The sequence below is a fragment of the Hippopotamus amphibius genome, chromosome 2, assembly GCF_030028045.1.
Source record: "Hippopotamus amphibius kiboko isolate mHipAmp2 chromosome 2, mHipAmp2.hap2, whole genome shotgun sequence".
NCBI classification, from domain to species: Eukaryota; Metazoa; Chordata; class Mammalia; order Artiodactyla; family Hippopotamidae; genus Hippopotamus; species Hippopotamus amphibius.
In genome coordinates this window covers 88518094-88542394 of record NC_080187.1, presented here as the reverse complement: position 1 = coordinate 88542394, position 24301 = coordinate 88518094, and the positions used below count along the sequence as shown (strand labels likewise).

Sequence of the window (24301 nt, the reverse complement as noted above, 5' to 3'; positions counted from 1 at the left end):
GAGAGGATGATTATATACAATAACATACTATATAAATAAGCCATACACTATTTAGAATTAGCTGAAAACTTATGTTTGCAATCAACAACCAAATCAAGGTCAACTACTCTTACATTTTTAATACAAAATTATACTTTCAGAAGATTTTGGGTTATCAGTGGAAGTAAAATGGGCTAATGTGCCCCTTTGGCTGGGATTTAAGGAGTGATTAATACAATAACATCTATAGTTATAGAATGCAACAGAGAGAAGCATATGAATCACCGTGGGAAAAGATCTAAAAGTTAACTATAAATATAAAATTCACCGTTTTCTCCAATCCTATCAAGTTGTAAAGTCAGATTAAAAATTCATGTAAATCAAGGGAGAGTAGGGGGGGAGTCGAGGGAGGGAGGGAATACGGACATATGTGTATAAAAACAGATGATTGAACTTGGTGTACCACCCAAAAATAATAAATAAATAAAATTTTAAAAAAATTCATGTAGATTCAGAACATGAAACAATAAAATGGGAAAAATAGCAAGTAAAAGGAAAACTCAAATGCTTAGCTTCCTTACAAAAAAAAAGCATCCGTTTAATCACTCAAGTTATTAGTCATGCTTTAATAAAACTAAAATGCACTGTTCCTATTGGAAAAAAATGTATAGAAATAGATTTAAGCTGTTTTAAATTACTTTTAATCTTATCAGAAATAATTCCAAGGAGTTAATTACATTGAGTAAAGAGAAAGGATGCACTATAAATACATTTTCACATAGGAACACGTTTATGCTGAAAAGCGTTCCAATTCCACACATAATAATGATGATGCTAGCAGGCATTTTTACAAAGAAAGTTTTTCTACTACTACGTAATGTAACAGTATGTTTTTAAACTAATTCCTTGGTGAGGGGGAAACCTAGTTTCTATAAAGTTCTCTACTGTATCCAAAATTCAAAGAAATATTATAGCCAACATTAGAAGATGACATTAAAAGCATATAAGAAATAACATTTTAAATTTTAATAATTTTTCTAGGTTTTAAGCTACAGAGAAGATACTTCCTGTGATATTATAATTAGAAATACTGTATTAAAATATATTGCTTTTATTAAATGAAAATATAATTCAGAAAGGAAAACAAAATGCTGTACAGAGCTCCCTTTATAGAAATGTAAGCGAGCTGGGATCAGCGCAAATAGCAATGATCTCCATATTTGCAATGCTGATTTGTAGTTGAGGAAACCAAGCATAATTTGTACACAGACTATACCAAATGCTGTTAATTCACCACATTGATTCTGGGGATACGTAGCAAAATTTCATTATAAGGATTAATAATCTCAGGACTACATTTCAGGTACATGTTAAAAGGCAGGTAAGTCCACTAATTGCCTGATTAATAAGAATGCTATTTAACAGATAATCTCATTTAAACTAATTTAATATTTTGAACACAAGATTCTTTTCATTGTATAACATAATCAAGTTAAAGTTAAGTCACTCCTGCATCTGTGATTCTATCTATATTTATTTAGGTTATCATAAGCTAGTATTTAAGGGGGGGAAAGATTTTCTCCTTTTATTTTGAAAAGCTTTCCTTTAAGCTATCTTTAATAATTCAAGTAGCATCCAACAATAGTTACCTGTGAGACCAAAAACAAAAAGCTCATTTTTTTTTCTTTGAGAATTTAAAGCCTTTTACAAAATTGCAGCTAAATATAACTTTCCCACCCTACTCTCAATCTCACCACAACTGAGAAAAGCACTATGCTCCAGAGACACCACCAAAAGCTTAGGCTTTTACACAAACTCCATGGTACCCTGAAAATGAAAATGCTTGTATACAAAATTTAGATAAACTGTCAGAGCAGTGTCATGGTATACAATAGCTCACTGTCAGACCCTCACCAGACGGCGCTGTACCAGCTGTTACTGCGCTTCTTGATTAACTCTCTCCAAGCCCAGTGACTGAAAACATGGCTAACACAATCACCCAGCACTATCAGTACTGGTGCTCATCAGAACGGACGTTGTTCTCGGCTGTGTGTGAACGACTGCTCAATAAATAAGAAATTCTGACAACATCAATTACAATAATAACAACATTCCTGTAAGTTTCATTCAGAAACAAACACAAAGGCTAAACAGTCTGAGTAAGGAATAATTAGAATAATCTGTTCCCTAAAGAACGATTCAAAGCAGACTTTGAAAACTCTTTAACTTCAATATTAATTTTAGTAAAAAGGAACAAGCATATATATTTAAATCTTGTTTAAAATTAAATCTAAAAATAATCAAAGGTAATCCTTTAAAATTGGGTTTGAGATTAGTTTATTCCATAGAAACATCTGGTTGTGCTGAGATCTTTGAAGCTTGGAAATGGGATTAGAAATCCACTGTTTGTAAATTTAAGTAATTTCTAATTATTTTATCTGGGTCACAGGTAATCTGCTTTTACTAGGTCTACAGTGACATCAGACTATCCTTACTATGATTATCCTTTGCCTTCTACTATCGATAAGATGCAGAGAAATGATTTATTTTTCCAAGTAAGAATAATGAGAAAAAAATACTGAAATTTAATACACTGCTTCCTCAAAACCTCAATCTACCCATAAATAGAGATAGCACCTGTTTTGCTTGTTTGTTGTCCTAACAGGCCTATATTCAAGCTATGTAATTGCATGGTTTCTATAACGAAATGATCCTTCCACCAGTGTTTTCCCAAAATGCCTCTTGGTCTTTGGGGTGCAGGAGTAGGGGAAGGAGGAAGACGTCAATGGAAGGATTAAATTTATTGTGATTCTTCGCCCCCCCTTTTCTTTCTTATGAAACCTGACAAATTCATCATTTCTTTCATGCTGTAAAGAGAGATCCATGGATTCAGATTATGACAAAAACAGGTCCAGATGTGAAATATCCTGTAGGTAGTAATAATTTTTTTCAAAAAATGAAGCAGCAAGTATATTTTATAAAGAAAGGAAGCAAAATCTATATTTTAAATTTAAATTTTAATATTACATATGATTTTTAAATACTAATAATTCGTTAGATTTAAAATTAAATGCATAACAACTTTAAATAATTAAGCCCTAAAGAAACTTAAATCAGTGTGGGGAGGAGTGCATTCTAGAAATCTTTAAAAAATGTTTTTTTCATTCAAAAAGAGTGGTACTTGAAATTCACCATGAAAGCCCAGGTAAATGGAATTGAAATTTACTGTAATTTTTTAAAGTACTTAGAGGAAGAGGAAGTACAATGACTAAAGACTGGACTAACAAATGGAATATATACTCTCTCTTAATACTTGCATTCTTTTTTAAATCTTTCACAAATACATAATTTCCAAAGACATGAGACCTGTCTAGTACACAGTGTTCTGAGAGGGTACTATATGTGTACAGAAAGAGATGAGACTTTGGGGGAGCACATTATTTAACAAATGTGATTACTACTCAGTTTTAGAAATATCACAATATCAGCACCAATCTCCCTATCTTAAGACAGTGAAATGTTGTTCAATATTATAGTAAAAGAGAAAATCATACAATTTGAAAATTAATGTTAACATATTGGTAGTATGGAATAGAATCAGAAAGGAACGTTTTATGAAATAAAAGATAAACTTAAGTGACCAGCAATTCTTCTCCTAGATATTTACCCAAGAAAATGAAAACATTTCCACAAAAAGACTTGAACTAGAATGTTCACAGCACATTTATTCATAATTGCCAAAATCTGGAACCAGAGCAGTTGTCTTTTAACAGAATGGATAAACAAATTGTGGTATAGTCATACAATGGACTACTACTCAGCAATGAAAAGAAACTATCTATACATGCAACAACATGGATGAATCAAAAAACATTACACTGAATGGAAGAAGACATATAAATGGCTGTATATGAAATTCTATAACCAATACTAACCTATGATGGGGGAAAAAAAAGAAAGATCAATGCTGCCTCTGCAGAGGATATGGATTTACTGTTATGAGGCATGAGGGAACTTTATAGGGTGATAGTAATATTGTCTATTTTGAAAGGCATTTGGGTTGTATATGTGTGCATTTATGTCTTTCATTGTATTTAAAATTTAACTCAAAGGAAAAAACATAAACAAGCATTGAGCTCTAGCTGTTGATTTCTGTGGTGAACTATCTGATGCTGCAGTTTACTTTGATATGTATTACAACATATAACGGACTGATAGATGGACAATTTGAAATGAGATAAAGCAAATACTCTAAAATATTAATTGTGGTTGAGTAGTCACTGTAAAATTCTTTAAAATTTCCTGTGTGTTTAAAATTCTTCCTATAAAATCTAGGGGGGAAAGTTTATTATGAATACCTCGCAAAATATTAAAACAATGGTTACACAATAAATATGTTTTCCTTCCATTTTTGACTGCATTCTTCAAGTTTTCTTCAGAGGCCAGAACCATTACTAGTATCTCACATCTTTCCATAGAATAGTCTTTGCATATTGATAGAGGGATAGAGATGGAGAGATAATTATCTCTGCATTATTTTTTTTTGAAAGTTAATGTTTTTATTAACATTTCTTACTAAACCATAAGAGAAAAGGACACCTGAATAGAAAATAGACAAAGGACATCATCAACAAACCACATACAAAATGAATAAATAAATGAACAAATGAATAAAATTAACATTTAATTTATGCTAGAAATATTCTTTTTTTGATAACAGCTTTATTGACCTAAAATTCATACACCATACAATTCACCCATCGAAAGTGTACAATTCAATGGTTTTTAGTACGTTCACAGAGTCATACAACCATCCCCACAGTTAATTTTAGAACATGTTCCTCACCACATAAAAGAAATGCTGTGCCCTTTAGCCATCATCTTCAGCCCCACCTAGCTCCCCAGCCCTACACAACCACAAATCTATTCTATCTCTGTAGACTTGCCTATTCTGGACATATCATACAAATGGAATCATACAAATATGCGACCTTTTGTGACTGGCTGCTTTCACTTAGCATAATGCTCTCAAGGTTCATCCATGTTGTTGCAGGTATCAGTACTTCACTTCTTTTTATGGCCAAATAATATTCCATTTTATGGATATACCACATTTTGTATGTTCATTCATCAGCTGATAGATATCTGGATTGCTTTCAGTTTTGGTCTATTATGACTAAAGCTGCTATAAACATTCACGTACAAATTTTTGTGTGAACATACATTTCATTTCTCTTGGGTATATAACTAGGAGTGGAATTGCTGACTCAAAAGATAACATGTTTATTTAAAGAATGGTTGGGCTATTTTCTAAAGTATCTGCACCATTTCACATTCCTACCAGTAGTGCTTGATGGTTCTGATTCCCCTACATCCTCACCAACCTTTGTTATTATCTTTTTTTATTATAGCCTCCTAGAGTGCGTGAGAAGTAGTACTTAATTACAGTTTTGATTTTCATTTCCCTGATGACTAATGATGTTAAGCATCTTTTCATGCAGTATTTATTGTCTATTTATATCTTCTTGGAAGAAATATCCATTCAGATCCTTTCCCCATGCTTTAATTAGGTTGCCTTTTTATTATTAAGAGTGTTTTATCTATTCTAGATACAAGTCCCTTATCAGATACATGATTTGCAAATATTTTCTCCCATTCTGTGAGCTGTCCTTTCACTTTCTGGATAGCAGCCTTTGAAGCACAAAAGTTTATATTTTGAGTAAGTCCAAATTATCTTTTTTTTTCTTTGTTTATTTACACTTTTGGTGTCATATCTAGGATATTATTTCCTAGTCTAAGATTTACTATTGCCTAATCCTATGCTTTCTTCCAAGAGTTTTATAATTTTAGATCTTATATTTAGGTCTATGATCCACTTTGAGTTAATTTACATATATGGTATGAGGTAAGGGCCCAACTTCATTCTTTTGCATGTGGATACCTAGTTGTCCCAGCAGCATTTGCTGAAAAGACTCTTTTTTTCCCCTACTAAATAGCCTTGCTACTCTTGTTGAAAATCGATTGACCATAAGTATATGTGTTATATTTCTGGACTCTCAATTCTATTTCATCTATCCTTATCCCAGTAAACACTTTCTTGATTACTGTTGCTTTATAGTAAGTTTTGATGCATTTTTTCCTTATATTTTTTTCACTGAATATATTCTGGTAAACACTTAAGTTTCCATACACTATATATGTTATATATCAATATAATAATGAGGATCTTTTTTAATATACACCTATTTACACACATGTGAAAAAACAGTATCTAGAGTTTGGTCAAAGGGTTGTACACTTTAAATTTTGACAGACATTGACAATTTTCCCTTCAAAAAGTTTATACCAATTTACACCCCACTAATTATGTACAAAAAAAGCCTATTTACTCTGTATCTTCTGCAATGTGTATTTTCAAACTTAAATCCTTAACCAACGTTATTTTTCTCATTTTTAAAATCTTTTCTGATGTGACAAATCCACTTTGGCTACTAATACATGCCAAAAAAAATTTTTTTTAATTACTAATAAAATGTTTCTACCAGCAACTCTATTATTTATAATTTACCTTGTTAGTAGTTTAAAGAGGAAAAAGAGATGTTCAAAGAGCTATTTGTAATATAAACAAAATGATTGCATAGTAGATGCTGATCAACAGAAAAATGATTAATCAAAATATGGTATATTCACTAAATAGTATATCCAACTATTAAAAAGTATAAACATGAAATCTGCAGCCATATAAAAATACTTGAAGCTAATTTTTAAAAGCAGCATACAAAATTATATGTTCACTCTGTACACTGATTATAACTACTTTAAAATTACACAGGCATATGGAAATGGAAATATATAAATGACTAGGGTAAGTTTCTTCTTTAATTTCTAAACTTTCTGTAACTTTTTAGAATTAAGTTCATAATTAGGGAATATGTTCATAAATAATTATGTTACATTAAAAAGATACTTACTGTGATGATGCCAATTAGTTGAGTATAAAAGAGTCCAGTTATTCCAACTAACATTGTAATGCCCATAAAGGCTGCTAGTCTCATTATGGCCAATTCATGTCTGACAACAAAGAGGTCCTATACGAAGAAGAAAAAGAAAGTCTGAAAAACAACTGAAAAATTACTTACAGTTGCAATAATAATCAAGAATTGAGCCATAACATTTTCCTTTATTATCTTAAAAGAGCTACTCTCCCCTTTTTTGAGTTTATTCCACTTAATAAATATATAAATATTTGAAAATTTCAAAAATAATTGTTTTTAATTCATAGTAGCAAGCTGAAAAATAGGATTTTACTGCTCTATTGTCAAAAAAACCCCCTTGGGCTTCCTACGTGGTGCAGTGGTTAAGAATCCGCCTGCCAATGCGGGGGACACGGGTTCGATCCCTGCTCCAGGAAGATCCCACATGCCTCGGAGCAACTAAGCCTGTGTGCCAAAAAATAAAAATAATAATAAAAAAAAAAAAAAAAAAAAAAACCCTCAATTCTAAAGCTGCAAATCAGCCATGCTCATTTACTATTTGGAGCAAAAACAAAACAAAAAAACCCTCCAAAAAAAAAACAAAAAAACATAACTAAAACAGATAGTGTACAATCTCTGGTTCAACAAAAGGAAATTTTATTATGGTATCACTAAAAAGCTTGAATGCACAACTCTGATTCATAATATTAAAGTTCAAGTCGCCAAGATACCTACAGGTTACGTATTTTAGTCAAAATGAGGGGAGTAACGCAAATAATAGGATCACATGAACAGCTCTCTTCAAGCCCAACTCATTCATTCCTCCATCCGCTCACTCAACTACCACAGCGAAGCACTGAGCTATGTAGAAGAAATGTAATAAAAAGAGTAAAGATATGGTCTATGCCCTCAAGAAGTATGCAGTTTATTCAGAGAGAGCCCAACTTTGCAAAACTCCAAAACAACGTGATATATGCTTTAACGGGAATGTGTGCACAGAGGACAGCAGAAACATAAAGGAATGCCTAGACAAGAGAGAGAAATAGAAACGCTGTGAGGGAAAACTGATTTTCCAGCCCAGGGTCTTGAAAGTGATCCAAAGAAACTATGGCGGGAGGAGAGGAAAACAAGGAGAAGCCGTTTCATTTGCCCTCACTATTCTTTCACTCTCTCCCCCTTGTCTGGATAGACCAGTCCAGTTGAGGCAGAGAAAGTGGAAGAACAAGGACTTCTGGAAACCTGTAGCTGCTAAGCTTTGGAATAAAATAGCCACGGTGGATAAAAAGCAACAAATGAATGGGAAGGTGTTATGTAACAGTTACGTATTAGTTTTGGCTACTTCAAAACTTCAGTAAAAAGAGCCTAATGCAGAATCCTTACCAACTATGTACAGAGGAAAAGATGAAGCTATGAATGATATTAACAATTCAGTACAGTAAGTTCTGCTATTATGCTGTTTGAAAACACAAATATGTTCCAACATGACTGATACATTAAGTAACAACTGGAGCATTGCAAGACCCTTGTGTTTGATTATGAGTGATTTTATCTGCAAGAAACCCAAAATGAACAATAAGAACTTCACCCAGCTAAACCAAGCCATACAGGAATACACAAAACACACACCCTCAAACATCTACCAGCTACCTCAATTTGTCATACATGTTATGAGCCATACTCATCTGCACCTGGTATTACAATTTTCCCTCCAATATCATATGACTCTCCTTCCATTACTTCGTAATAACTCACATAATGCAACCCTTCTGAGGCCTACTTCCACAAGAAAATTTCAGGTCTCTCCTAAGGTAAAGGGCAATGTTTGTTATAGTATTTATGTATTTCTTATCTAGCTAACATGTATAAAACTGTGCTGGTGTTTTTATCAGGTACTCTTTTAAGTGTCACTGACAAAGTTTTTGAGCATTGTGTCTTCATTTTCCCATAAGCCCTATGGTTTTCATTGCATGATTTTGTCTAGTGGGGCGACTTTTAGGAATGCCCATACTGTATTACAGTAGAGCTTACCCTAATAAAAATTAACGTGGTCCCCAATTTACAATGGTTCCCCTTATGATTTTTTGACTTTTAAGATGGTGCAACTTTGGATACTTTTAATTTAGGATGGGTTTATCAGGATGTACCAGATTGCAGGTAAAGGAAAATCTGTACCATACATGAGCAAATAAAATGCATCCTCTTTTCTCCCAGTGAAAAGATTAAAAAAAATTTTTTTTGGTCAACTAGAACTCATACATGTTAGGGATGAGGATGAGACTAAAAGATCTACTTAAAATTACATTTATAGGTATACATTCATGTTTGACAGTACCTGTGTAAAACAGTAAATTAATTCAGAAATTGCTTTTTATCACTTTCACATTTTCAAAAAATGTATTCCAACTTTACACACAATTAACATCAGTACTAAATCCATATTTTGAGTCATTTAACATACTTCTCCAGAGCACAACATCTTTACGTCTATCTTAGATTTTTTTTTTTTTTTGATATAGCACTTTTTGAATCCAAAAGTTGCCTTGGGAAATTTTATCTAAATCACAAGTCGCCCTAGAAAACTAATACAGTAACTGTGTTTCTTTATGATTTTCATACCTTTCCATTTTTTTTTTGTTAAGAAATGTGCTTATATATAGATAAATGCATAAAACATAAGTTCAGTTTAGAGAAAAGAATGCAAACACAGAGGCTCTCCTCAGTGCATTTCTTCCCCATCACAGCCTCTCCATCATCCCCGCATTAAAGGGAAAGGTTAGTGATTCGTTCTCCAGACATTTCTGATACCACATTTCAGTTGCAGATTAAAAATATCTTCTCCTACTCTGAGTCTACTTTTTCATCCTCTTTATAGCATCTTTTGATAAACCCAAGTTCTTAATTATAATGTAGTCCACTTTATCAATCTTTTCTTTTAGTGCTTTTTATTTCCTGTTTAAGAAATCTTTCCCAACCCTGAGGTAATAATGACATTCTCCTATTTTATCTTCTAAAGCCTTTAAAAGCTTTATAGCTTTGCCTTTCACATTTAGGTCACTAATCCACCTGGAATTGATGTTTGTACACAGTAAAATATAAGGTTCTGAATTTACTTTTACTATATAAATACTCAATTGTCCAGGGACAGTTTACTTAAAAAGCTGTCCTTTCCTCAGTGATCAGAGGTCAAGTGTTCATACACGCATGAGTCTGATGTGAGCTCTCTATTCTGTTCTCTTGGTTTATTTGTTTATCTCTGTACTAGTGAGCACATCTTAGTTACTATGGTTTTATAGTAACTCTCCATACCCAGTAGGCCAACTCATCCCAACTTCTTCCTTTTCAAGAATATCTTGGTGTGGAATTAAGAGACACAAACTACTAAGTGTAAAACAGATAAGCAACAAGGATACATTGTACAGCACAGGGAACTTCAGCCTTTGTTTTGTAATAAATTTAAATGGAGTATAATCTATAAAACATTGAATCGCTATGTTTTACACCTGAAAATAATACTGTAAATTAACTATACTTCAATTTAAAAAAAGGAATGTAGTGGTTATTCTAGATACAGCTGACCCTTGAACAACGCGGAGGTCAATCTGCAGGTAACTTACAGTAGGCCCTCAGTAGCCACGGTTCCTCTGCATCAGCGGATTCAACCAACCACCGCTCGTGTAGTACTGGAGTGTTTACTACTGAAAACATCTGCATATAAGTGGACCTGCGCAGTTCAACTGTGTAGTGTTCAAAGGTCAACTGTAATTTGTAGTCCCACAGAATTTTTTAAATTAGATTTCAAGTCACAACACATCAGACACACACACACAAATGACACATTCTCTCCACTAAGAGTCACAATTTTCCCCTAAACATCTTGTGCTTTTTAACGTCAGAGTTAATTCAGGAACTTCCTGTTTCTCGATTCTATTATAAATGGTTCTACTATTAATTTCATTGTCTAAAGTATTGTTTGCTAGCATATAGAAATAAAACTGATTTTTAAAAATAGTGTTTTATAGTCACACTTCTTAAACTTTCTTAAAAATCCCAAAGAATCTATGGATAAATTACTTACACAATCATACATCTGAGAGTAATGACGGTTTTATTTCAGCAGTTACACCGTGTCTTCCTTCCTCTTGCGTCACCACATGGACTAGAATTCCTAGCACTATGTTTAATCACAATGGCGACGGGGGCACAGCCGGCATCAATACCTTGTCCCTCACCATGGAGGGAAAGAGGTCAACACGTCATCATTAAGCATGCTACAGTTGTTGTGTTGTGTTCTGTGTGTGATTTTTGTTTGTTTGTTTTGGAACCTTTTATCTCACTAAAAATGTTCTCTAGTTCTAGTTTGCTAAGAGTATATAACATGAATGGAAGCTGAATTTTATCTTTGTCTTTATACACTGATACATACAGTCTCCATACATATGGTTTTTTTTCCCCTAATCTGTTAATGTGATAAAGTATACTGACTGATTTTCTAGTGTAAAAACAACCTTTCATTCCTAACATAAACTCAACTTGATCCGGCTGGTTATATATGACCAGATTCAGTTTGCTAAAATTTTGTTTAGGGGTTGTTTATCTATGTTCCTAATCAGACTAGTCTAATTTTCTTTCTTTCTCTTATTATCCTTAATAGGTTATATATCCAACATATGCTATACACATAAAATGAGTTGGGGAGTTTCCTTTTTTTCTATTCTTTTGAAGAGTCTGCATAAGACTGGAATTATTGTTTCCTTTCACATATGATAGAGCTAGAACTCACTGGTAAATGTGTGAATATTCTTTTCAGGAAACGTTTTAACTACAAACTCATTATCATAGGACTACCTATGTTTCCAATTTCTTCTCACTGCTGTACTATGCTTACAATCAGGAAAGTCAGTAATGTACAGATGTCAACTATCCAAACTGTTGTATAGAATTAATACAATCCCAATAAAATTCCCCCACCAGTAGAGTATATACTGGTAGGAGTTTTTTACTTTGTTTTGATTTGTAAGTTGCTAAGTAAGCTGCTTCTAAATTTCACTGGAAAAAACAGAAGCAAAGGACAGCATACTGCTCCTATACAAAAAGAACAAGGAGGAGGATCTGCTCTACTGCATGCACTCTCAGTAGGCACAGTATCAACCCCAGGAGGGAGAAAATTGATTCTTGGAGGAAAAAAAAAAAACTTAGCTATTACAGTGATTTGTGACTGTCCACAAATCAATCCTACCTGACAAAATCTTATCCCTTAGTATTTAACTTCATAGAGAGAAGGGGAGAAAGTGTTTAAAAGGCTCCTGAGGAGAGCAATAATAATGAGAGAAAAAGAAAAGGCAGAGAAACACTCCTACACTGGATAACAAGATTTACGATAAAACTACAATTATAATAACGTGGTACAATCACAAAGATAGACAAACAGACTAACGGACTAGAAAAAAACCTGAAACAGATATACACATATATGGCTCTAGGTTTATGGCAAAGATGGTATTACAGAACAAAGTGGAATTATCTTTTCAATAAATGGCACTAAGTCAATTGGATATCCATCTGTGAAAAAAATGAAATCCTAACTCCTACCCCATAAGAATTACAAAAATCAATTCCAGGTGGAAATTGGAATTTTAAGAGAGTAAAAAACTTTAAGAGAGTAAAAAATTTAGCTACAGGGAAGATATTTACAACATACATAATAATAATTAAAAAAAGACAAATCTAAAACATCCTATAATTACCAGGAAAAAAAAAAAAAGTCAAATAACCCCCCTACCAAACATGCAAAATAAACAGACACACTGCACCGAACAGCCTATACATATGGTCAACAAACAAATGAAAAGGGGCTCAATGCCATCAGTCGTTCAAAAAATACAAACTAAAACACAATGAAGTACTGCTCATTCGCCCCGAAATGACAAACTTTAAGATGACTTGGAGGGCATTATGCTAAGTGAAATAAGTCAGACAGAGAAAGACAAATACTGTATGCTGTCACTGATATGTGGAATCTAAAAAAATAGGACAGACTAGTGAATATAACAAAATAGAAGCAGACTCACAGGTACAGAGAACAAACTAGTGGTTACAGTGGGAAGAAGGGAGAGAAAAGGGCAATAGGTGGGGGAAAAGATGTACAAACTATTAGGTATAAAATAAGCTACAAGGATTGTACAACAGGGGGAATATAGCCAATATTTTATAATAACTTTACATGGAGTATAACCTTTAAAACTTGTGAATCACTATATTGTACACCTATAACTTTATGTAATATTGTACAGAACTATACTTCAATTAAAAATAAAGCAGATACTTTTAATATTATGCCAGTAAAAAAAAAAAAAAAAAAGGAAAACCTGAACAAGTATTAGCAAGACTATGAAGCAACCTCAACTTAATACACTCTACTAGTGGGGTTTTGAATTGGTACCGCCACTTTGGAAAACTGTAACAGTATTTAAAGGAATGTACATATAACCTTTGAGCACTGCCACCTCTAGCTGTACATCCAAGCGAAACACATGCACCTGTACTGTAGGAGACATGAACAAGGTTGTTTCTGGCAGCATTATTTGTAATAGCTCCAAACTAGAAACAACGTGAATGTCCATCAATAGAATGGATATATAAACTGTTTTATATTAAATGAGATATTATGAATATTTGTAGCAATGTTCACAGCAATGATAATAAACTGTATCTAGTGTAACAAAAAGAATAAATCTTATAAATACTGCTGAAAGAGGCTTTGCCATCATTCGCTGAGTTGTACTTTTTTATTTTTATGCACACCTATGTATGTGTATTAATATAAAAGATACAAAGAATGAAAATTAGTAAGAAAGCTAGCCAAAAAAGCATAGTTTCACCCAACACGTGAAGAGTCAGAGAGTACTACCTACAAAGACTATTACGTACATAAAATAGCAGAGATAAATACAGAAAAAGAAACACACAGGCAACATGTACACAGACACACATCACACAAACCAACAGAGGCAGAGAAGGATGCTTACATGAAATGATATTTGTATATTCCTATCTGGTAATCTTTCAGAATTACATCATTTAAAATTTCAAAATGTTACACAACTAGGGAGCAGTGGGGTCATCACCTCTTGATGCAAGTTAAATGAAAATAAACCAAGGCTCAGATCTGGCTTTTTGGATTTATGATCTAGCAAGCAATTCTTCCAATACTTGGTCTGTGAATTCCTTGAACTCATTTCTTCTAATAATCTTAATCTAATCTCAATTCAAATTCTATGATTATATCCCCTACCTTATCATTTCTCATCAGTGTACCCATGATATGACTGCAAATTCAAACACATCACCCTCTGAATACCACCTTGTATCTTTCAGTCTAACTCCCTGCAGACCATCAATGCCAACAAATGCTCAAACTCAATGGAATCTCCAATCTGTTGACCTAACCGCCATTTCACTGTCCATCCCTGTCTTCCCCCAATACCTTCATTTGACTGCCTACTTGTTTACATTCCACAGTACATTGTTATAATTTCTCCCTCAATATATACCATCAACTTCCTTGATGCTCTCTTTCACCAGTGTTTCCTGGTTTCACTGGGTACTCCTTCTTAGTCACCTGTTTCCTCCTCATCTTTCTGACTTCAAAAATTTAAGAGTATTCAGAGCTTAGTCTTAAAACCTCTTTTCTTATCTACCTATACGTACTCCCTAGAAAATCTATCAGATCCCATGGCTTTAAATACCATCTTTATGCCTAAGGGTCCCAAATTTATATATCTAGCTCAGACCACTCTACTTAAATCCAGGTTCCTATACTTGTCTACTTAACATCTCTTCCTGGATATCGAATAGGCACCTCAATAGAACCAAAATCTTTAGCTTTTTCCTAAAACTTACTCTTCCTCCAACCTTCTCATTTCAGTGAATGATAACTCTATCCTTCCAGTTGTTCAGGACATAAAACCTTGCAATCATCCTTGACTTGTCACTTCCTATCTCATACCCCACATCCAAATCATCACCAAACCCTGTTAGCTCTCAAACTATAATGCACCACTTCTCAACACACTACTCCCCAAATCATGTTGTTTGGCCTATATTTTAATAGTCTAGTAACTGGTCTTCTTGCTGCCATCACTGTCCATAAATTTATTCTTCCTAAAATGTAAATGAGTGTGTAATTTTGCTAAAAACCCTTCAAAAGCTTCCAAAGTCCCAACTACTAAACTTTCTGATGAAACAAAGTCTCACCTCCAATCCCAGCTCTCACTGCTCTCAATTCATCTCCTACTACTCTCTTCCTAACTCATTCCACTCAAGATACACTGGCTTCCTCACTCTTCCTTAAAAATGTCAAGCACACTGCCACCTCACAGTCTTGGCACTGGTTCTTTCCTCTCGCTGGAATGCCCTTCCTCCCCATATCAGTGACATGCATGAGTTCCAGGTCTCTGCTCAAGTCTCACTATGAGAAAGGCCTTCCTCGACTACATCACCAATCATTACTTTCTATCCCTTACTTACCTTTATTATACTTTATAATACTAATCCTGTATACCATATATTTGTTAACTGCCTGTCTCCCCCAATTAGAATGTAAGCTCCTTAATGCAAGAACTTCATTTTGTTCACTGCTGCATCCTCAGAGCCTAGAAAAGGCACAGTGTACATAGCAGGCACTCAATAAATATTTGTTAAATGACTTAATGAGTATTCTTCATAATTTTTGAAAATAAACAACTGTTTTACAAATAAAACTTTACATATAAAATGATAACCGTCTTATATTAATCAGTAGGAAGCAATTTTATTTATAAATTATTATTTATAAGTCATTTTCTGTGTTTTTATGAGACTAGCCTGAAAATCAACATGTGAGGTATTTGTGATCCTCCAATTGAAGGGGTTTCTCAACCTCAACATCACTACACTTTGGCCCAGATCGTCCTTTGTTGTAGAGGATGGTTCTATGCATTGCACGATATGGAGCGGCATCCCTGGCCTCTACCCACTAAATGCCCACAGCACTCTCCCAGCTGTGACAACCAAAAACGTCTCCAGACATCATCACTATTGTCTCCAGCGGGCGAGGTGGGGAAAGCAGTCAAAGCCCCCCTCCTTCCCCTGCTGTGCTACTGCAAGGGATTTTTCTTTGTTTTTCAAAAATGAAAATAGCTTAGATCACAACTAAAATATCTAAAATATACAGATGTGAATTTTCAAAATGGCTAAATAACCAACTTGACGTGCTGAGGTTAAGTTCATATGGCAGTTATTCTTGCTTAAAGTAAAATCCTGCCATGTCTATATGGTTGTCAGCACTTTTTGAAACGGGCCCTCAAGCTGAAGTTTTATCATTACACTCAAAACTGCAGGCAAAGAAGTTACAGGATTATTCTGTATATCCCTCTTACCTCCAGCACCCCCAGTAAAAAGTACTTTTTTCAGTCTCATTAAATCCTAACGGAAATTAATATGTAAATGAAAAAAATCACTATTCATACCTGACTCATGGCTGTCGCTGAGTGATCAGAACTATGCATTAAATTTTGATACAGATATAAATGCTTTCTTAGGGAACAAATGTCACGGGCACCTGACTGCCAGGTTCATGGCTGAGGATAAAATATTTCAGAAAAATCACTTCATCCGCCTTCCCATCTTTTAGCAGTAAAAACTCTAGAAAAGTTAAAGCAGTTCAATAAAAAAACAAGATACCATATTTTCTTGCTACATTAACCATGTAATACAGTGCTACAGAATTTGATAAAAGTAGAAGATGAGTGAGACAATAAAATTGCTGCCAGAGTTTAACCACTTAAACTCAACAGTGACTGAAACATTCTCACAGAGAAATAAAACTGCTAAATTTTTACACTAAGGGCTATAATATTTATAAATAATTAGCCATATAAAATTTAATGACCTGGTGCTGCAAGGCAAGATCAAGATTTAGCATAAGGTTTCTTTGTTTCATCTGTCAGAAAAAAGCACAGGGATATATGACATACAGAATTGACAACTGTTAGAATAATAGGGTATTCTTATACTGGGGTTTTTTGTTGTTTTTTTTTTTTATCAAACATAAACTAATTATATATCTGACACCATATCTATCTTCCAGGCCAAAAAAGAAAAAAGAAAAGAAAAGAAAAAAAGAAAGAAAGAAAGAAAAAGGGAAAGAAAAATTTACCAAGGGATGCTACTCCACTAGCATTTCAGGACACACAGACAAAAACACTGAATTACCTTTATACTTGCTAATGAGATAATTTCCATTTCATATTTATCTTAATTCCACACTACTCTTGGCTATTCTTGACTATTCTTGCCAAAAATAAACTAAATACATATTCCAGTAATTTTACTCATTCTAAAGTGTCTGCAATAAAGGACCCTATATAAATATTGAGTAAAGCTAAATCATTTTTTCAAATAGCAATAAATAACAGAAGTACTCAGGATACTTTAAGATTGACTATATAAGAAGATTAAACTAAATTATAAAGAGCTTTACTAACATTCAAAGCTACCTGCAACCAAGTCCTCTGGCTACTTCTATTCTTTGTTAGCCAAAAGGCTATGCAAATAACTCTGTGGCATGGTTCTATCTGACATCAAATCCCTAGCAACACTATTAGATAGGGGCTAATTGGAATAATAATAATGTATCTTCCTAGCCGAAGTGTTGGCTGGACTGCTAAACATTATTTATTTTCCTTTTCTGAATATTGGCAGCATGTCCTTTACTGAGGTTCCCTCCATTCCTTCCCTACTTCTGTCACTCTCCCATAGCCTTAACTGCAATTAGTATACTAGTTTTCGCCCTTCACATAAAAATAGATACAAAAGAATCAACTGGAAATTATCAGAATCTACTTCATCTAAAAACAATTTAAACGATGTAACTTTAGAACTATGTCACAAATGATTAGCTGCATAAGCTCTACACTAATAGCTACAAATTTTTAAAGAAAGAAAACCACCTCATTTTCTCACATAGAAAGAAAGTAGAGACAGTATTGCCTACAATATGTGATTGTCAGCAGGTACATAATTTTAAAAATATTTTTAACCTACTAAAATGCCTTTAAAAGATGTATTTTGACAGTCTTTACATGAGATTAACTACTAAAAATGTACTGCCTCAATGAGAAATGAAAATAGCAAAGTATGAATTTACCAATCAGGAGATTAACTAAGCTTCCCTGAAGAGGAGATTTTGTGATGCTTGACTATTTTTTAAACGGCTAAAAAATTTCCTCAGGGAAAAGTGTAAAAAGTGAAATGATAGCCTGATACTACAGAAAGAACACTGACTTAGAGACAGACAGAAATGGGCCCAAATCACACCTCTGCCAAAGTGGGATAATTCTCTGCTTAGACAAGTATATTGGACCTCTCTGAATCTCAGTACCTTTTCTGTACAATGGGAACCATACTACTTATCCTCTCAAGGATATTTCAAATAAGTTGACATTTACCATTAATCCAATCCTTACAAATCAAGAATATAAAGTAAAAATCCTGAAATACATGACTAATGAAATATTCATGGATCAATAAATAATAAACTTTAGAAAGTATACTCCATAATTATAATGATACCTTCCTTCATATTTAATTAAAATACTATAATTTTCTAATAATGGTTTTGGTAAACAACTAGCATATAATAAGATGAAATACATTTTTGTAATTTAATAATATGCCAAATGACCAGGCATTTGCTTATAAACATTTAAAATAACTGTGAAAAATAGTCAAATATAGACTTTGGCAAAAGAAAATTTATTTTCTTTAGTATCTATCCACTTTATTCATTTAAAATGCCAAGTCACTCCCCACTCTACACTTTTTGAAATCTTTAAAATGATTTTCATCCCAACAACTACTTAAAGCAAGACATTAGTTTCAAGAGGATTTTAAATAAAAGTTAACATCATAGTGGCATACAAATGATGGTCAAACTGATTTGACAATTAACATTTGAAAAACTTCTCCAAATATCTCCAAGCTTATAATCTTTATTAATTTTGGATTTTGTGAGACTAACTAAAAATGTTTTATTTATCCCTATTTATTTAGGAAGATACCTATTACTTACGTTTCCACAATTTTCTAAATATGAATTTTTGTCAACATTAACTGAGAATTTAGAGGTTTTTTTTTTTTTAGTTACTATTTACAAAGACGATGGTAATATTAATCCCTCTTAGGTTTATAGGCCTTCTTTATAAGACTTAGGATATAAATCAATATTTACAGCATAAAAATAAATCCTTATTTTGGGTATTGATTCATGATGAATAAATTCCTTATCTTCCTTACCTCTTATTAACTCTTTCTCTGACTAAAAGATACATTTAAGAATTTCCTCAAAACTTCACATAGTAAAAACACATAAATTCTTTAAAGTCCATGATAGGTGGCTATTTTAAAAGTAAAGATTAAGAAGAAATCTAAAAAGCGCTATGTTACTTTCAAAAAAGATGGGGTTATTGCAAAGCAATTAAAACGATTCAGCAGAGAAAGTACTCCCCTGAAAAGAGAAAGCCAAGAGAAGAGAGAAAGGGAAGAAAATCAGGTCCCAAACCCTTTATTTCCCAGAGTTTGTGAACAGCCTGCTTTCTCTCAACTCTTTCTTTCCCATGTATTTAACCACTAAAGTACCAGTTTTCTACTAAATACAGGTTAAGTGACATCACTACAAAGTTTAAAAGTCAGTCCATTTTTTCTTTTGTTTAATGAGTAAACACTTTCACGTTAAAAAAGAAAAGAAACAAAAACCTAAGTAAGAGTTGTTAACGCTTTCTTCTCCCACCCAGAGACTAAGCACTCAGCTTTAGAACTTAAGGAAAGATACTTTGCTGCCATCTATCTACCTGAAAGGGTATAAACAAAAATGCAGACTAAATCTTTCACTTCCTCTGGCTGACAGAATATAGGGTCAAAGTCCATGGCATACTTTAATTGTACTTTTTTCTCCATAAGAAAGAAGCACAGTAATCAGTAACACAATCTCCAAAGAAAATTAGGGATATTGGGGATCTTTATACCAAAGCCCCAATAATGGAAAGAATAACAAGTTTTATGAACAACTTTACACACAAAATAAAGAGCTGGATATAGTTTTCTGGTCTGTTTGTTTTAGAGAAAAATGAAAGAGAAACAGGCAAGGACTCAGGAAAAACTAATGGGGCAGGATTGTTTGAAGAATATTCCACTACAAAACATTACTTTTTAAAAATGCCAATAGTGACTTTTGTACTGAAATTACTGGCAATTTTCCACCTTGTAAAAAAATATATAATAAGTGTCATCACACACAAAAAAAACTGCCATAAGTAAGGGCAATTTTCTATTATTTAGCTTTAAAAATATTTGCTATAGAGTTTATTAGTATCTTAGAACAAATGTGATCTTAAAACCAATTTCCACTTAACTGCCTCAAGCCTTTTGTTATTCTCTTGTCCAGAAATGACTTCCTTCATCTCTCTATCTGGTTACTCTCTACCAATACTATAAAGTCCATCACCAGTTTCATTTTCTACGGCACAACAGTTCTCAAACCTTAAGGCTATAAGAGTATTGTTCTGCACAGTTCCACAGGATGTTGTTTACATAGATTATGACATGAGTGTTGTCTCCTGGAGTTGTATAGTTAGGAAGCAATGATTAAAATCACTTGGGAAGAAATTTTTATTTATTTATTTTTGTTTGTTTGTTTTTTTGGCACATGGGCTTAGTTGCTCCGCGGCATGTGGGATCCTCCCAGAGCAGGGATCGAACCCGTGTCCCCCGCATTGGCAGGCAGACCCCCAACCACTGCGCCACCTAGGAAGCCCAGGAAGAAATTTTTAAATAAAATATTACTGCCAATGACACCTATGAGGGAAGAGATTGTATGAAACTAACCCTATCAATAAGAACATTACTAAAAGCCAGATAAAATCCAATTAATTGATAAATAAACAGCTGACTGAAGACACTGGGAAGTAGCCAAACTAGCCAGGACTTAAAGGACCAAAATCCCAGAAAAGGTAGAAATGTACTAAGGTGATTCCTACATTCCACACTGGTTTTTACCTAAAGGTACTTGCCAACTCAAAAACAGTACATATTAAAGGTCAAGTAGAAGTGGAGGCTCGGAGCTTTCTGCAATTCTACAGAGCTGGGGAAACAACAAGGAGAAGGCATAAAACCCCAAATCATAAATCCTTACAAAGTCTCAATAAACACTGTAAATGTCATTTTCAAAAGAACTGCTGTATTAAGACCAATGTTCTGTTATGTAGCCTTAGAAATATTTATTATACAAATTCTTGTCTGGATCAAGATGAGCCTTCTCTTATTGACCGTCCACAAAGAGAAGTAAATCATATCTTCAAAAAGAAAGTATCAATCAGCTCTTCTACAATTTGTCACATAAAATGCCCAGTATCTAACAAAACTTATCAGAGATATCAAAAGAAAGGACAAAATATCTGGAAACTAAAAGAGAGAAGAAAAAAAAAGACAACAGAAACAGACCCACAAGTAGATCTTAACACTGAAGTTATCAGACATAAACATTAAAATAACTTTCGTTAAAACATTCAAAAATTTAGATGACAAATGAAGAGTTTAACCAGAGAAGTGATCTATGGGGAAAAAAGTCAAATAGAAATTCTAACAGTGAAAAATATAATAACTGAATTAATAAACTCAACAGAAGGGCTTGACAGTAGATTAAACAAAGCAGGAGAGTTGAGCAGTAAATCAGAAGAGGGGTCAGTAGAAAATACCCAGTCTGAAGGACAGAGGGGAAAAAAAAGGAAAAATGCAGGAAAGACTGCAAAAGTTATGCAGTACAGTGAGATCTCATGTGCATATAATTAGAATCCCACAAATGTAAGAGAGAAACTTGGGCAGAAGTAACAGTTGAAGTGACACAGGCCAAAAAATGCCCATAACTTAGGAATGTCATTAAGCCACAGATTTAAGAAGGTATATAAACTCTCAAACAGGAAAAATGCAAAGAAAACAGCAATGAAGAACATCATAGAGTAACTGTTAAATACAAAAACGAAATCATAGGCGTTCCAGTCCCGAGATGGCAACAGAGAAGGCTCCTGAACTCAACTCTTCCCACAGACACAATGAATCTACTATTAAGTATGCAACAATTCCCTTTGAATGAAATCCAGAAACTAGCTGAGCAAATCTTATATTGATATATCAGACACAGCACTACAGAAAATCACCAAAAAACAAACAAAGAAAGCAAGAGGAGAAGAAAGGAACACAGGAATTACAGAACAGCCAGAAAACAATTTTTTAAATGGCAATAGTAAGTCCATACCTATTAATAATTACTTTAAATATAAAAGGACTAAATTCTACAGTCAAAACAAAAAGAATGGCTGAATGGGTTAAAAAAAAAAAAGATCCAATTATAGAGGGCCTACAAGAGATTCACTTCAGCTTTAAGGACACACAGACTGAAAGTAATGGGATGGAAAAAGATATTCCATGCAAATGAAAACCAAAAGAAAGCAGAGGTGGTTATACTTATATCAGACAAAATAGACTTAAGCCAACAACTGTAATAAGAGACAAAGAAGGTAAATATAAAACAATAAAGAGGTCACTCCAACAAGAGGATGTAATAATTGTAAATATGATGCATGCAACTCAAGAACACCTAAATATATAAAGCAAATATTAACAACCCTGAAGGAGAACTTGACAGCATTATAATAATAGTAAGGGACTTTAATACCTCAGTTTCAACAATGGATAGATCATCTAGATAGAAAATCAATAAGGAATCACCAGACTTAAACTACACGCTAGACTGGATGGACTTAACATTTAAAGAGCAACAGTAGAATACACATTCTTCTCAAGTGCACAGGAAACATTCTCCAGGGTAAATCATATATTAGGCAGCAAAACAAATCTTTATAACTTTAAGAAGACTGAAATCATATCAAGCATCTTTTCCAACCACAATGGTACGAAACTGGAAATCAATTATAAGAAAACTAGAAAATTCAAAAATATGTGATTAAACAACATACTAGTGAACAAACAGTGGGCCAAAGAAGAAATCAAAACAGATACTAAAAAATATCTTGAGGCAAATGAAAATGGAAATACAACATACCATAATTTATGAGATACGGCAAAGACAGTTCTAAGGGAAGTTAATAGCTATAAATGCCTACATTAAGAAAAAAGAAAGATCTTGAACTAACTTTTTATCTCAAGGATCTAGAAAAGGAGGAACAAAATAAGCCAAAAAGTAGAAGGAAGGAAAAAAACAAAGATTAGAGTAGAAATAAGTGAAATAGCGACTAAAAAGACAATAGAAAAGATCAAGGAAACTAAAACCTGGTTTTCTTAAACAATAAAATACACAAGCCTTTACCTATATTCACAAAAAAAAAAAGAGACAGAGAACTCAAATGAATAAAATCAGAAATGAAAGAGAAGATATTGCAACTGATACCACACAAATACAAAGGATCATAAGAGACTACTACGAAAACTTATATACTAACAAACTAGACAGCCTAGAAGAAACTGATAAATTCCTAGAAACAATCTACCAACAGTAAATCAAGAAGAAACAGAAAATATGAACAGACCAATTACTTGTAAGAAGACTGAATCAGTAATCAAAACTTCCAACAGTGAAAAGTCCAGGACCAAATGGCTTCATGGATGAATTCAACCAAACATTCAAAGAATTAACACTAATCCTTCTCAAATTTTTCAAAAAAAATTGAAGAGGAGCGAACACTTCCAAAAATATTGTACAAGGCCAGCCTTAACCTGATACAAAACCAGATGACAACACTAAAACAAAAGAAAATTATAGGCCCATATCCCTGATGAATAAAGATGTAAAAATCCTCAACAAAATATTTGCAAACCAAATTCAAAAATACATTAAAAGGATTATACACCATGATCAAGTGGGATTTAATTCCAGGAATGCAAAGATGCTTCAACATCTGCAAATCAATCAGTGTGATACACTACATTAACAAACTGAAGGACAGATATCATATGATCATTTCAATAGACACAGAAAAGCACCTGACAAAATTCAACATCTATTCACGATAAAAACTCTCAACAAACTTGGTATAGGAGGGAACATACTTCAACATAATAAAGGCCATTTACGACAAGTCCACAGATACATCATACTCAGTAAAAAGCTGAAAGCTTTTCCTCTAAGATCAGGAATGAGACAAAGACACCCACTCTCATCACCAATATTCAACACTGGATATCAGAACAATTGGGCAAGCAAAAGAAACAAAAGACATCCAATTAGAAGGAAGAAGTAA

General features: G+C 33.4%; 1 protein-coding gene across 6 annotated transcripts in view; it reads right to left on the bottom strand.

The window, feature by feature from the left end:
• ZDHHC21 (zinc finger DHHC-type palmitoyltransferase 21) overlaps positions 1-24301 on the bottom strand; it is a 68566-nt gene that overhangs the window by 12454 nt on the left and 31811 nt on the right. For 5 of the 6 annotated variants that reach the window (XR_009051405.1, XM_057722623.1, XM_057722624.1 and 2 more), the window contains one exon: positions 6951-7067. Coding sequence is in view for 5 of the 6 variants with exons in the window: in XM_057722623.1 (XP_057578606.1) it covers positions 6951-7067 (117 nt within the window). In the remaining variant the exon portion in view is untranslated. Of the gene's footprint in view, positions 1-3086; positions 4579-6950; positions 7068-24301 lie in introns of those variants that run through there. The other variant, XM_057722625.1, reaches the window with a different exon arrangement.